Raw genomic sequence first — 16,090 nt, forward strand, 5'->3', positions numbered from 1 at the left:
TGCCACTACAGTTTAGGGAAGGCATAGAAGGTGCTGGTAACTGACAGCCTTTATGTTTAGCTTATCCATAGAGCTACAAACCACTGATCCCTTGGGAAGGACTAGGCTGTGGTCACAGCCATCTGGTCCAGAGCACCCAGGTGATTACAACAGAAAGCATCTACCAGGCTGCACACTTGGAAACCAAGAAGAAACCACTGATCCAGGAGACATATGTATGACTTCAGGACCTTGCATCCCCATCCTGACCTCCACGTGGAAGGACAGCTGACAGGACCTTGGTCACCCCATGGGATGACCAGGTTCAGGACAATGTTGATGAAGCAGGGAGAGGTGACTGCAGTGCCTGTGTTTCCCTTTGCACAGAGCCCCAGGTCTGTCTGCAGGCCGCACTCTGCTTCTTGGCTGTTTTACTAGACCACACATACATCCTGTGCCCAGATGGTCACAAGTTAGTCATAATGACCCTGGAATGCACTGAGGAGACAATCCCGTCAGAGCATGTGACAACAGTTAAGACCAGTGCTTTCCATTCTGAGTACTAGACTTATCTTTTTGTTTTTAGCTCGTGTATGTGGTGTGTGTGAATGTGTGTATGTATGTGGGGGCATGTGTATGAGGGTGCATATACATGTGTGTGGAGAAGCTAGAGGGTGATATCATGTGTCATCCTTGATTGCTCTTTGCCTTGCAGACCGAGGCCAGTCTCCCTGTGAACTCAGAGCTCGCTGACTCTCTAGTCTGATAGCCAGCTTGCCCTGTGCATTCCTGCCTCTGCCACCCAACCTGTGGGCTTGCAGGTGGGCTGCCACACCCATCCTGAATTATGTGTGTAACTAGTCCTAGTGCTCACTCAGCCCGAGCTTTACCTAGATGCCAGGTTGTTTTCCTAACCTCTAGACTTGCTTTTAAAGAAGGCAGGGTGCCCCAGCAAGATGACTCAGTGGGTCAAGGGTAGAGATCCGTGTCACCAAGCCCTGCGACTTGAGTTTAAGCGCAGACACATACATGGTAGAGGGAGAAAAGTGACTCACATATGCACTGTTCCATGTGCATCCACAGTCACACAGAATAAAACATCTTACATGACGGGGCGGGGCTCGGGCTCAGTGCTGGCATGCATGTGTAACACTGTAGGTCTGATCCTAAACACTGCAGAAAACAACAAGGTAAAAATTAAAAAAACAACCCAGTCTTTTCTCTGGTTGAGAAAAGAGTCATGTGATGGAGCACAGATTCCTCCTAACTTTTCTCTTAGTTACCTTACAGAACCAGGGAGTAGGTCTGCTAATTTCCTTGAGATGTGTTATTTTTCTAATGTTTGTATTTCAGATACTTCCCAGGCAGTTTATCAGTTACTCTGTTGGCTTCATCACTCTGGCCCATGATAATGCGGGGCTGGTAGCAAGGCTTGCTCTGCCTCCTCCCCATCCTGTCCTCTGGGAACTCGGCATAGCCCCGTGTGTGTGTGTGTGTGTGTGTGTGTGTGTGTGTGTGTGTGTATGCGGGTGTCACCTGGACTCACACTGCGCCGTCTCAGCTCTCTCCCACCCTGTAGCAGTGTGCCCAGCATGCTTGTGTTGAGTCCATTGTCATGTCTGTGTTAAATCTTTAGTTTCTTGTTTTTTGTTAAAGAGAAATTTGATCTCCCCTTGTCTGTTTTCAAAAGCGTTAGTGAACATCCCTGTGGCTTTGAAAGTGCAGTGAGGCAGCACTTGACTCGTGAGAATATGCTTATGGTGATTTGTCTGAAGGAGATCTTAACAGAACATGCCCTGTGTGGGTTCTACTGATGTGTGTGTGTGTGTGTGTGTGTGTGTGTGTGTACACGTGCGTGCGAGTGGGGTGGGAGTGGGGAGGGTGTGAAATTGAGTCCAACCTTCAGGAGTTGGAACTTCTTCCACCATGTGGGTTTTAGGAATGGAACTTAGGCCATCAAGCTTGGCAGCAAGCACCTTTTCTTACTGAGACGTCTCCTCCCCTTGTTTGGTGTTTTGAGGCAGGGTCTCACTATGTAGTTATATCTTACCTGAAACTCCCAAGTGTTGGGGTTCTAGGTGTGCACTGCTATGTCTAGGAATGCATCACAGTTTTCTGTATTATATGGACTGATATTAAAATAGATTATTTATGGGGCTGGGAGATGGTTCCACAGTCAGAGCACCCGTGACCTAAATCTGTTCCTAGCAGTCATATTAAGCTACTCACAATTGCCTTGCTCCAGGGGATCCAACACCCTTTTCTGTCCCGTGGACACTTGTACTATTGGCATGCATGCACACAAGTAAATGTACACATAAATAAAATTATAAAAAGAAAATAGTTTGTTTTAAATAGCCCAGATGGATCTGGATTTTCTGTAACTTGGAATCTAACCTGGGACTCAGTGATTTTGATCACTTTTGACAAAGTGAAGATGAATACATTTTTTCTGCACTGAGCAGAAAATCGTCACAGTCTGTTGATATTCTCACCCTGTCTATGTCATTTTTGTCTGTTTTCTGGTCATGGTCATGGCATATGCATGCACAAACAGCACCTTGGGTTTTCAGCTTCCTTCCTAAGCCTGCTCACCATGAAGCCAGACCCACACTGTGACTTCCTCCAAAAAGTCAGCAAGCCCCATATAAGGTGGTCAGACCACTGAGGCGTGAGAACGGTAGGAGACAGAGTGAGACTGCTGCCCTCCAGTCAGGGTCACTGGACTGAACTGGCTGTCTCCTGCAGGCTCTACAACTACCAGGCTGGCTTACCTGCTTGGGTAGGTGGTGTTCAAGGAAACCACTGGCAATGGCTTCTAGAGTGACAAGTCTTATAGACCCTAATCCAGGCAGTTCTCTGCTGAGGATTCAGAAGCTAATGAGAAAAACTTGAGAAGGCAGCGAAAGATTGACGGCTTATCCAGGCAGCAAGCGCAGAAGCAGTAGACCTCTCAGCGAGGCACACTCGACCTCCAGCGCTGATGAAGGCTTGCAGACAGCGGCTGTTCCGCCTGTTGTTTGGACGCCGACTCTGTCTTTGAGGGAAATCAATAACTTCAAAGGAAGAACAGTGATCAGAGTAACGTAACTTGACCAAGGACCCCGTGCATAGCAGCTGTGTTCTCCCCGGTCCATTCCCAGACCTTTATGTGCTGGTATGCCGTAGTCACGCAGAACTGGTGCACTCTGCAGCTACACCTCCAGACAAGGGGTGGGAGAGCACATGGTGGTATGGGGGGAGGGATTTACCAGCAATCAAAACGATAGAAGTTAAAGTAGTGAGAAGCTGATTTCATTTATCTTATGAGGAAAAAAGTGATTATAAGCAGAGCCAAGACAGTTCTGCAAGCCCTTCTGTCCTCTACATACCAGGGCGACTATAAATTGGAGTGGTTCATCTAAGGTGGATTTGACAGCGTGTTCCAGGATCTACTCATTCCTTTTGTAAAACTTTATTCTCAATGAACTGAGACTTACATCAAGTGCTAGTAAACTTGGTGGTGTGTACCTGTAATCCTAGCACTTGGGAGGAAGAGGCATAAGGATTGGGCATTCAAGGCCAGCCTGTGCTACCTGAGACCTTGCATCAACAAATTAATAATCAAAACAGCAATAGAAAAACTCTAATGAATAAAACAGAACACAGTGGCCAATCGCCTGTGCTTTCTCCTTTCATTTCTCTGGATAAACAGTATTCCATAATATACTAAGATACTCCTGGGCACTAGGATTTTAAAATCCCCTGGATTCAAATGTGCAATCCCTGGCAAAGACAACAGTATCATCACCCTGTGGGGATGCCATTCCTCTGATTTCCATGTCTTCTCGGTCCCTGGAACCCTCCTGCCTTCCTCTGCTCCTGTAGGTGTGGTCGCTACCAATACGGGGCTGAGAGGACGGTATACATAACCCATGTATAGTATGGTATCTTGTCCAGTAGCACTGAGCTAGACAGGAAAGGTACCCTGGAACTGGTGGAGTGCCTCATAGGTGTCCCTCAATGGTTCTCTCACGTGCTGTGGTGCAGTGCTTTGAAGAGCAGACTCCTCAGATTGCTCAGTTGATCTGGGCTATGTCTGGCCTGCGCTGCAAGTGATTTAGGCTGCTCCTCTGGGGTTCGGAAGTTGTGAGATTTGTGTCCTCTCTAGTACAGCCAGGATTCCTGGTGTTCCTGTGGATAGCTTGCTGCTGCCACTTGGCCCTTGGTGACAACACACAGGTTATCCTCCAACCATGACTGGTGAGACCTGTTTACAGTTGGCAAAGTCCTGTGACTGGGGACTGTCCTAATCACTGTCCTATTGCTGTGAAGAGACACCAGGACTCTTAGAAAAGAAAGGCTTTAATTGGGGGCTGGCTTACAGTTTCAGAGGTTTAGTCCATCATCATTATGGCAGGGAGCATGCTGACAAGTTGGCACTGGAGCAGTAGCTGAGAGCTACATTCTGATCCACAGGCAGAGAGAGACTCTGGGCTACTCATGGGCTTTTGAAATCTCAAAGCCCACCCCCAGTGACACACTTCCTCTACCAAGGCCACACCTCCTAATCCTTCTAATCATTTCACATAGTCCCACTCCTTGGTGACTAAGCCTATGGGGGCCTTATTCAAACTACTGCAGGGACCAGTTTTTCAAAGGTGGGGGTAACCCAAGCCTGACCTTCAGTGTCCATCATTGAAGTTGACAAGGGTGTGTTTTGCCTCACATAACATCTGCCTCTCTGTTTTTCAGGTTTTTAAATCAACCCTCTTTAGCATGGTCCTCTCAGCCCCATATTGGTAGCGACCACACCTACAGGAGCAGAGGAAGGCAGGAGGGTTCCAGGGACCGAGAAGACGTGGAAATCAGAGGAATGGCTCAGGCGCACAGTCTACCCATCCATGTGAGAGAGAGTCCATGGGAAGTCGCAGGAAGGACAGAGCATGTGATGAGAAAGGCCGTTTGGGAAGAAGAGCTACGGATGCCAGCTCCTGCCAAGTGGCAGAATGTGTGCCCAGAAACCTGGCAGCAGCCAAGGAAGTTAGGGAGGCAAGTGTCTGATGGTGAGAGAGAGAAAATGTTCCGGGATCTGTACCAGTTCGTTCAAGGAGACCACATGCCCATATCTCAGAGCAAAAAAAAATCCCAGTCATTGCCTCGAGTTCTTTCTCCGGAGAGCCTGAGTTTCACAGAAATTCCTGTTCCGCTGCATGATGGGCATTTAACAGGTATCCCCAAAGCACCACCATACCCTCCCAGTTGGCCACCACCTTCGGAACCCACAAAGAACCTTGAGAAGTCTAGTTCTTCAGGCCCTTTTCCCAGGCCTAAGTTCGGGAAACCCCTTAAGACCCAGTGTCACCGCTCTCAGCCACAGCCCAAGAGAGAAGATGGATTTCAGGACCCCCAGCACAGGGAGCCACGTGGCTCCTACCCAACAAGAAGTAAGGATTCCAGGCTTGAGCCGGGTATGCTGGATACTGGCTTGGAGCCTCCAGTGTATGTGCCTCCACCTTCATACAAATCACCCCCCCAGCACATTCCCAATCCCTACCTTGAAGATCCTGTGCCCAGGCATCTGAGCAGCAGCCAGAGTCAACAGCAGCAACTGCCTGAGAAGGCTGAGGCCAGTTGTCCACTTCCTTCTGGCTCCCTTGCAGCTAGGAACCTCTACAGTGCCACGCCTGGCTCTCCCCCTCAAGGTCGTCCTCCACACCCCTATGTTGCCACCCAAGGGGCTTCTGTTCAGTACATCCCATTTGATGACCCGCGGATCCGACACATCAAGCTTGCTCAGCCCCCGGAACTCTACGAGGGGGCGAAGCTTGACGACAGACCCTACAGCTCTCGCCTCGCTGCCCAGGAGCCAGCACCCCTGTCAGTCAGTGAGCAGAGCTCAGCCTTTGCCCGCTCCAGTCCGCGGTGGCTGCATGGCCATGTCCCCATGGACGCTGAACATGGAGGTTTCCCCAGCCAAGCAGAAGAGCTTGTCATGAGAGAACTAGGGGCTGATGTAAGAGACAGTCCGGCAGAAAGTCATGCCTCCTCCCCACAGCCACAGAGTGAGGGTACCTGCAAAACCTACACTAAGCTCAGAAAGTTTGAAACTGGGATTCAGACCAAGAAAAGTTCAAAGAAGAAAACCAACGCAACCATATTTTGTTTGGTTTCTGTCCCAGTTAAATCTGAGTCACTTCTGCCAGATACGGATACGAACAACAATGACTTGAAGCTGGGGGCCGATAAGACGCATAGACTATGTCAGGGTGCAGCCCTGGAAGAGCAGAGTCTGCTGAGTATGTCTTCCACCGACCTGGAGCTGCAAGCCCTCATGGGAAACATGGCTTGGAGAAGAACATCCCCAAGGCAAGGTATGGGGGAGCCAGACGACTTGAGTCAAACTGATGACCTCAGAATCCTCCACCTCACCAAACCCAGCCAGCTCCAGCCTCCTGGCTCATGGCCAGGCTACCAGTGCAGAGATCAGCAGACCCAAACCAGTTTCCCTGAAGACACCAAGAGCTCACTTCTCCCCCTTGCCATAAAACCGGGAGAGCCCGGCAATGCAGCCCTGACCCCAACATGCCCAGAGCCCACTGCTTCCGAAGTATGTGTGCATGCAGCCTCAGCATCTAGTGACCAAAATCAGAAGCCCAGTGGACCTCACCTCCGAGGCCAGATGTCCCTCAGCCCATCTCGAAACAGTGCTTTCTCAAGGACTTCCTCAGCCTCAAACCAGGCATCTGTGCCAAAAGGGGCCTCTGGTCAGCCTCCTAGGGCCAGCCCTGCACCCAAGCCAGAGGTGGTGAAGGGGGAGCCTACAGCAGGCCAGTGCAACAGCACACAGCTCTTCGGTCAGTTTCTCTTGAAACCAGTTAGCCGCAGGCCCTGGGATCTGATAAGTCAGTTAGAAAGCTTTAACAAGGAGCTTCAGGAAGAGGAAGAAAGCCATGGTGCTAGCGGTGGGAGCAGTAATGAGGGCAGCGAGGCCGAACAGCCCCAGGATAGTGCTGACTCCAGAGCCAAGACCCGGAGCCGTGAAACCAGCCAGGAAAAGAGAGCAGAGCCGCAGCCTACAGCACCGGCGCTCGAGGCAGAGTTCCAGGCAGAGAGCTGGAGAGAGGAACCAAAACCTGGCTCCCCAAGTGCCCATCCTCAGTCCCTGGGCCAGTCACGGGAGGAAGACAGCAGAGGCGTGCTTGTCCAGTGGGCGGATGAAAGCCTGGGTGCAGAGCAGCGAAGCCAGGAGGTTCCGAATGGGGTATGTGAGCGGGACATTAGCGTGAGTCCTCTAAACAGGATGGCTCCCAGTGACACAGAAACAGCCCCCTTTTTCTATCAGGCAGAACTGAGAGGAAGTCAAGAACTCACCAAAGTCAGCGATGCTTTAGGGTCCGTGCAGCTGGACAGAGAGACCCCTCCAAAGGTGAATACTGATGAGGAAGGAGACACAGAGGTCCTCCTGTCTCTCGCTGACAAGTACCGAGGCCTCTCAACCCCAGACTTGTGGTCTTTGTGGCTCCCACTGGGACAAGAGCAGAGAGTCTCCAAACCAGAACCTCTGAGTATAGAGAGTACAGTGGAAGTCTTCCCAAGTGAGTCTCTGCAGGAGAGGGCGGAGAGGATCCTGGGCATTGAAGTGGCTGTGGAGTCCCTCCTGCCAGGTGCCGGGAGAGGAGGACAGAGGCAGCTCCCTGAGCATGGTGCAAGTGCCTGCAGCCCAGAGTCGTCCAGAGAGGACTCATCTCCCAACTTGGCGCCATCCGGGGGCTCCTCCGTGAGCACTGATGCCTTCTATGGCAGGAGAAAGTGTGGCTGGACTGAGAGTCCCCTCTTTGTAGGGGAAAGGGCCCCCCAGGCTTCTGTGTGCTCAGATGTAGACGGGTTCCGGGGAAGCCAGGCCACCAGTCCTGAGCCTGAGAAAAAGGACGAGGAGGCAAAGGCACCCTTCAAGTCCACTCTGTTCCATTTCATGGAGAAGACTGCAGGCGCAGTAGGCTCCGAAAAGAGGCTCCGAAGCCCTTCCAAAGTGATCGAGAGTTTGCAGGAGAAACTGGGGTCGCCCCCAAGGAGGGCAGACACAGATCGCTTGGTGAGAATGAGGGAGATCAGCTCCTTGTCTCGGATGAGGTGTCTGAGCTCCAGGAGTGAGGACTCCACGGAGGAGCCCGACCACCTAAAGGCCACCAAGAATCATGTCTCTCGGGGTGTCATCCCGCAAGAAGAAAATGGGCACCCGGAAGTGCTAAGGAAGAAGCTGTCTGATCAGGACTTGTGGTGTGCAGGTGAGGAGTTGGGCTGGAGAGTGGGTGCTTGGTGTCAGTTTGGAGCCATGTGACCATGACTAGCATAGTTCCTGGTGTCCTAAGCTCCCTGGGTATCCTAGGCTCAATGCTGGCAACGGTTCCATAGAGAGATCCTTCTTGCAAGGGTGGTGGCACACGCTTGCCATCCCAGCACCTAGGGCACTGATATGGAAAGAACTTGAAGGCTTGAAGGCCAGTCAGGGCTACATGCATCTCTGAGCCCCAGGTAAAAGCCAGGAGAGAACCCAGCTCATAGAGTCAGGGGTCTGCAGACATGCACAAGAATAATGAATACATGAAAAATCAATCAAACTCATTTTTAAATAATGAGTTTACCCAGAAGCTTTCTCAATTAAGAATCAAGATCTTGTCCTGTATTCTGAATGATTATATTATTGTTTAGTTGGCTAAGAACACATCACATGAAATTGTCCTTATAAACAGCTTCTGAGGATGGAGCGCTCCAGCCTGGCCGCAACAGCGCAGGGCCACATGCTGGATCCGGAACGTTTGTGCGCTTGTTTCCTGCCAGTGGCCCTGCCGACGGCTCTTTGTCAGCTCGTTATTTTACTTTTTGTTGTTGTTTTGAGATGAGGTCTGTCTTTGTAGAAAGACTGGCCTCCATTCACGGAGATCCATCTGCCTACAGAGGCCAGAAGAGGGCATCAGATCCCCTGATACTGAAGTGATAGACAGTTGTAGAGATATAAAATACACACGGAGCTGTCAAAGTCTCCATACGGAAGGACCTGAAATACCTTAATACTTTTACACTGAAATGTTACATGTTGAATGATAATATTCTGGAATGATTAATATAATATATTTTAGGTATATTTGGTGAAATAAAGTATGTTATTAAAGATAATTTCACCTGTTTCTTTTTGTTTTAATGTGGTTAACAGAAACTGTAAAATAACATTACATGGCCCACACTGTTTTTGTTGGACCTAGACCGCCTGTGAGCTAAAGAACTTATTGTTCTAGAGAATTCTTTTTATGACTCCATTGAGTCCTTAGCATCAACTGTGGGTCTTAGGATACGGGTACATTGTGTACCAGAAACTGAAGGGAGCAGTTTAGTGCCCAGTGCCTGTGTGATTTGAGGCTTGGTTCCTCCCAGGCCTCCCTCTCCCTGGTTAGGGGTGAGGCGCTTCACATTCTCCGCCATTAGCAACTCCACTGTATTCTCGGTACAATCGGATACCTTGAACCCCACATATAGTACTGAGCAATAACTCTCTTCTAGTGTGGTCATGTGGTGTTTCTAAGGGCAGGGTCAAGAGGTGTTAAGTTGTGGGAACTCTACTTCCTTTAGCCAGGTGGCCTTGGGGCGCTCTGTCACGTGAGCAGGCTCGAGTGTCTTCCCCGAGTGCCAGCCTGTCTCTCTAGTATGTGGCACCTGCAATGTGCTTCCAGCACAGTACCTGGCATGCAAGTGTGTGCCAGTCAGGGACAGGACATGGTGTGGCTTTAGGCTGCAGTCGGTGGGAGGAGGCCCTTCACATGGCATCTTTCTCCAGGTGCATTTCGGAGCCTTCTTTCCTAATTGTTTTTATATAAAATCGTGCCATCCTGCAAGCTTTTACAAATCACCGTCTAGGCTATGGTAAGCCTTGCTGTTACTTTTTCTCTATCCCTGTTGAGGTATTGGCATTAAGAGCGTCTTTAAGATGCACATTGTGTGTGAGTGACCACATAGTGTATGCTAAGTCAGATGATCAAGTTCATTAGCATATCCACCATCCAGCCGCCTCTTGATGGAGTCAAGAATCCATGCGCTGTGCACTGCATCCACCCTGATGTGCCGACCTCAGGCACCTGTGCATCTTACAGTTGCAGTTTATACTCTTCCAGTGCCTCCTCCCTTCCCCAACCCCAGCTCCTGGAATACAGGCTTCACTTAAAAAATTCTACATGTGCCATGCAGTGTTGTGCTTTCTCAGCTTAGCACAATGTCCCCAAGGTTCATCATGTGTCATTTTAACTGACAAGATCCCCACCCCCTTTTTGAGACTGAATAATGTTCCACTGTGTGTATATTTATGTATAGACAAAAATTTTCTTTACTTGTTCATCTGCTGTCGGACACATGGGTTGTTCTTGGCATGAGCAGTGCTGTAGAAACGGAACAGAGAGCATGGATGTACGGTCATTTTGATTTCCTTTCCAGTAGTGACATTACTGAATCATAGAGGACTTCTACTTTTGCTTTTATGTTTTGAGGAATCTCTATGTTTTAATAGCTATCTTGTACTCTTATAGATTTATAAAAATTTAAGAATGCTAAGGCAGGGGCTCTGAGCTCAGGAAGCACACGGGTGGGCCTGGCTTCCAGAGCTCCGCTCAGCAGCATGTGTTTCCCATTCCGTGGCAGCTGGGCTTACTGTCCCGCGGTACCTGCTCCATTTGGGAGAGCCAGGTCACCAGAGCTCAACATGAGACTTTCCAGTGCAGGCTGTGGAAGGTCTAGAAGGTGTGCTGACGGGCAAGCGACCGTCCCAGTCCTGCCTGCTGGCTGAAGCAGCTAGAGATAGGAGACCTCTTCCTTCTGACCATGCATTTGACATTTCAGGTTCCCCACGCCTGGAAGAAAAGGATTTGTCCATAAAGACGCTTTCATTTCCTCTCAAGGAGGGATAGGCACGCAAGGGTCAGAGTTCACATCTCTACAACAGAAGAGCCAGCCGTAGCAGCATGCTTGTACTCTTGATGCTGAGATCAGGCCAGTGAGCTCCAGGTTCAGCGAGAGACATTACCTTAAAAATAACGTGGGCACAAAGTGGAAAGCAATTGAGGAAGGCCTCCAATATCAACCTCTGGCCTCTGTGCACACTTGGGTGCACACATAGGAACACACACAAAGAAAACAGCAGAAAGAATCAGCCTTAGGCTAGGGCGTTGCTGATGGTGAAGGGCTGGTGAGTGTATTATTTATATTTATATTGTAATATGAGCACCAGGGAGGACCATCAGTATACCGAATAACTACACGTTTCAGCCATAGTTTTTTACTCCCTGGTGAACAAAGTTTGCTAAAGTGTCTACAAATCAGTTTTCTATACATGTGAGTCTTGTTCTCCAATTTATGTAGAGTCGGAGAATTTAAACATAAAACATGGCAGGTGAATGTCCCTCTGACCTTCCTTCCTTCTTGTTTGCAGATTCGTATGATCCTAGCCGAGTGGAGAAGGTGTGACGGATGCTGCTGGAGCCCCTGCCACCTTGGCTAACAGAGTGTTCTCTGTGAACTCTGGTGTCTCGTCCAGGCTAAGCTGGAAGCTGTGGGTTTTCAGTGTCTCAACTCCTCCTTCCCTGTCAGTGGGAAATCGGCCATCCCTGCAGAATTGTGTGGAGCTAAAGCATTGGGGTGCTGACAACATATGTCTTTATAGCATGGATACATAATTCCTATATTTAGAAAAGAGTTTTCACATCAGTTCCCCTTCCTGGTGGATTAGGCCGAGTGGGTAAATAGCTTGGTGTTAATCCAGTTTTATGTGAAAAATCAAATATGAAAGATATGGTGGGTGATTTTGATTGGACCATAATGTCACCCGTTCCCTGCCGCATCTGCCCAGCCCATGCTCATGTTTAGAAGTGTGGTCTGGGCAACTGCGTGGTATTTGGACACATACAGTTTTTTAAGGGGTATGTGAGTGAGTGTGTATGACCCATTTTTATTACTCGACCTTCGGCAGCGTGGGATAACTTTAAGTAACTGCTACCAGCAGCTTCTTTGTGTTCCTAGGGGTCACACTCACACTGTAACTCACCCAGAAGTGATTCACTTGGCACTGAAGCAAACATGCCGCACTCTGCTTTGCACTCAGTCTTTCCTAGGTTTTACTTTCTGTGTGAATGTTTAGATATTCTTTATATGAAAAATAATTGCTGGTTTAAAACAGACCATGGTAACAAAGTAACTATATTTCTTTTTATAAAATTGCTATTTTTCTATGATGTATAAACAGTTCTTAGGTGGCAGATTTTTAAGGAAGTACTATTTTATTTAAGAGTCTATACCTGTGTGTGTGAGGGACCCAAGAGGACCCACCTTGGCTCTAAAGCTGTATCCCTGCTCCACCCTCAGCTCTGTTCCTTGCGACTCAGTTTCACAGTATTAGTGAGGACTGATCACAAGCTCGTCAGACTCACAAAGATGTTTTCACAGATGGAGCTGTGGGCTTACATTTTAAGTCACTCCTCTCCAGTTGACCAACAACTTCCTCGGCGTTTTGCAACCATGTCAATGAGACTTGCCAAAACTCCATAGTTTCATCTTGTATTTCTGTGGGGAATCTGCCCCAGAAAGAAACTTTTCTCTTGCCTGCCACCTTGCTCCTTTACATAAAGATATATTTTTGTCTAGAATGATCCTGATGAACTAATCTTGCATATTCTAACAAGTGCTTGGAAACCGTACCTAGGCAGCATTCTCCACGCATATGCCATGATGGAAGGGTCAGGAGGCCCAGGGTTCTACTCCCGCACCTGCCTGCATACTTCATGCATTTTCACCCTTCTGTCTGAGGAAGGTATTCTTGCTAGCTAACATTTTCCAAAGGTTTTATCCCCTTCTTTCCTCTCCTCCCTCCCTCCCTCTCCTTTCCTCTTTTTTGTTTCCCTCTTTATATTAAGTTTTGAGACATTCTGTTAATCAGTTTTCAGACACGTCAGATTCTTCCAGTGTGAGTCCATGGCTGGTCTGTCCTCTGGCCCCGAGACAGACTTTCATGGCCTTGTATCTACATAATATTATTTTATTTCCTAAGAACTTCACGTCTCTGGACCACACAGAGCAGAATCCAAGTCCATACCATTGCTCCTGTTCATCTTAGTCCAGAGCTTGGCTCTCGTGGAAGCCGGTATGGGACTAGGTCTCCCTGGGGCAGCGGGCTAGCAGGTTGGTGATGTGCAATGCCTACACATGCAGACCCAGGGCATGTCCGTGTGCATTCCCATCAAATGACCCGATACCATCTAAAGACTGTAGGAGAAACAGAAGGATCCTGAAGGAAAGCTGTCGTGCCTTACGTATCTCAGTCTGGAATGGGATGCTCTTCCGTTTTGTCTTGTTTGAAGACATATATGTCATGCTTCCCTGCAGCCATTCAGTCAAAATAGCAAATATTTATACTTTAACCTCAATTTTTCCAGATTTAAGCCCATATGAAAATTTTTTTTGGAAGAAAGTGGCAACATTGAACTTAGTAACTTGAAAATTTGACCTTTAACTTTTCGTATCCAAGGTAATGAATATCTGACCAAAAATTGTTTTGCTGAGGTCTTGAGTCAATACTGACCATGATTCCCTATGTAAATTCCACGCGTGCCCATGACCGTTGGTGGAAAGTTTTTCGTATTCTGTGTTTGTCAATTGTTTTTCTCTTACACATAATTTGGAGCTTATAAAATTAAAAGTTATAATTTTGACCATTTTATCTAAAAATTATAGCAGAAATTGTGCCTGTGTTGTTTCTGGAATTGCAGAAGGGAGGGGGAAATGGTGGTCTTTGGCCTCTTTGGGGAAAACTTTTTGAAAGATTGAAGATGAAGTAGCCTTTACCATATTCAATTGTGTTTCTGTAATCCCAGGAAACCCTCTAGGGATGCAGCCAGTCCCTGGATGGGACCATCAGAATTATTTCCATAATTATAGACATCTATTTCCTTTATTAATAAAGGTAATGCGCATCACCTTTGGTAGTGTGGCTCCCTTACTGGGTTCTGGCAGAGCAGAAAGCCGGGGAAGGATTGCTGGCCGTCAGCCTGTGGCGCCCAGAGTGTGTCTGCCTACTGACAGCCCAACACCTCCTCTAGAGTGACCAGGGGAGTACACATCTTGTGAGCAGTTGTTAGTGTTGGGGTGCACCGGCTGTGGGATTGGCTGTGGGGGGCACCTGGAGTCAGGGTGAGGCACTGCCAAAGCTATTACAGCAGGGGGTCATCTGATTTCTGCTTTGTTTTTGACTGTACCTCCTGCACATCTGTGTGTGGGAGGACAGGATCTAAGAGACACATCCCAAATAGCCCTTGAAGAGCCTAAATGGTGGAGGGTCCTTGTCCCAGACCGTGGGTTGGTTCACTCTGTGACCCTCAATTGGAAGAAGAGGGAAATGATCAAATACCACCATAGAAAGACTGCTCCCAGCCTATATGTTTTGTTAAAAAAAGAATGGTGAGGTCAAGTCTATAAATTCAGACCGCAGCCCCTTGAAAAGGTCCCTGTGGTGTGACTGCCTGCTCACTACAACAATCCAGGCTTCAGCGGCATCGTGAAAGGCAGCCTAAACTCCTGCCGTTGGTGGCCTTGACTGTGAGAGCGTCTGTGTCAACTGGAATTATTAATGTAATGGAGGCAAGGGAGGGGCTCAGGAGGCTGCAGACAGCCCCGCCTACAGTCTGCAAGCCTTCTCACAGGACAGAGCTGTCCTGCTGCTACAGCCTCTACCCTGTCCTCCCCTCTGCACCCACACCTCACAGCAGAGCCCAGGTGCGTGACACTGAACAAGAGGGAGACCAAGGCAAGTTCAGGGCAAGAAGCAGAACCAGGCAATGAAGACCACATGTCAGAGTCAGGGAAAACTGTGACCTCTATCCAGATGGTAAACATCCATGAATAACTTACCATCTGGGTCAGCTGCCGCTCCAACTTCCACTGAGGCCTGTCAGGCAAACTGAGCATGCCAAAAATCATAAAATGTGGTAAGGCCCTGGAACCCAGAAGAACCGTGCATGCTCACCCTTTTGCCCAGCTTCCTTAGCTCTAAAGGCAAGTGGAAAGGGTTCTGGAGACTGCCCTGTGGTCACCTCCAGATGGGGCAGTCCAGGAGACTCTTGAGTAATGGGAGGTCAAGGCAGGCAAGAAAGAGTCACACCGAGCAAAGCAAAACAGCAAAGCAGCAGGTGGGATGGCAGGAGGGAGGCCTCCAAAGAGCATGCTTCTCTACAGCATCTCAGGATGGCTAAACTGTGCTCCGGATAACTTTCACAAAGCCGCGTGTGTCTACAATCTGACTGCCTGTATACCAAGTGCAGTGGCTCAGGGTATGGGTGCTGCAGGCACAGGTGACAAGGCACCTTTGCTCTCCACCAGGACTCATTAGGGTTGGAGGTCCTGAATGTGACGTCTCCCGCAGAGACTCACTGATGAGTGACTTATGGATCATTCCAAGGACTGGGTACAAATTCCTAGTCACTCCTGGATCACTATCAGTTCTTGGCTTCCTTATCTACCTCTCTTGCAAGGATAGAGCCATCAGACATAGAGAAATGACCCTTGCATGAATGGGTACCCAAAGCATGGAGAATGCAGCCAAGCTTGACATAGTGGAGAAAGTTCTGCTAGGGCACTTTGTGGTGTGGGAGGTCCTTCTGTATATGTGTTGCTTTTATCAGTTAATGAATACTCTGCCTTGGCCTGTGATATGGTACAATAGAGCTAGTTGGGGAAAACTAAGCTGAATGCTGGAAGAAAGAAGGTGGAGTCAGGAGATGTCATTTAGCTGCTGCTGGGAACAGACATGCCTGAACCTTACTGGTAAGCCACAGCTACGTGGAGATACACAGATTAATAGAAATGGCTTAAATTAATATGTAAGAGTGACGAATATCTTGCATATCACCATAGAACCTTCATCTGGAGATGGATGGAGATAGAGACAGAGACCCACACTGGAGCACTGGACTGAGCTCCCAATGTCCCAAGGAGGAGCAGAAGGAGGGAAAATATGAGCAAAGAAGTCAGGACCACGAGGGGTGCACCCACCCACGGAGACAGTGGGGCTGATCTATTGTGAGCTCACCAAGGCCAGCTGGAC

The 16,090-nt window shown here is 48.7% G+C and overlaps 1 protein-coding gene across 3 annotated transcripts in view; it reads left to right on the plus strand.

Moving 5' to 3' along the window:
• Jcad (junctional cadherin 5 associated) overlaps positions 1 to 13,722 on the plus strand; it is a 35,637-nt gene extending 21,915 nt beyond the window's left edge. For all 3 annotated transcript variants that reach the window (XM_050152523.1, XM_050152524.1, XM_050152522.1), the window contains 2 exons: positions 4,714 to 8,246; positions 11,432 to 13,722. In XM_050152523.1, the coding sequence (XP_050008480.1) occupies positions 4,714 to 8,246; positions 11,432 to 11,466 (3,568 nt within the window). In that variant the 3' untranslated portion in view covers positions 11,467 to 13,722. The remainder of the gene's footprint in view (positions 1 to 4,713; positions 8,247 to 11,431) is intronic.
• The last annotated feature ends 2,368 nt before the right edge of the window (positions 13,723 to 16,090 follow it).

The sequence above is a fragment of the Alexandromys fortis genome, unplaced genomic scaffold (assembly GCF_014885135.2).
Source record: "Alexandromys fortis isolate MF-2015 unplaced genomic scaffold, M_Fortis_MF-2015_v1.1 scaffold_54, whole genome shotgun sequence".
Classification (NCBI taxonomy): Eukaryota; Metazoa; Chordata; class Mammalia; order Rodentia; family Cricetidae; genus Alexandromys; species Alexandromys fortis.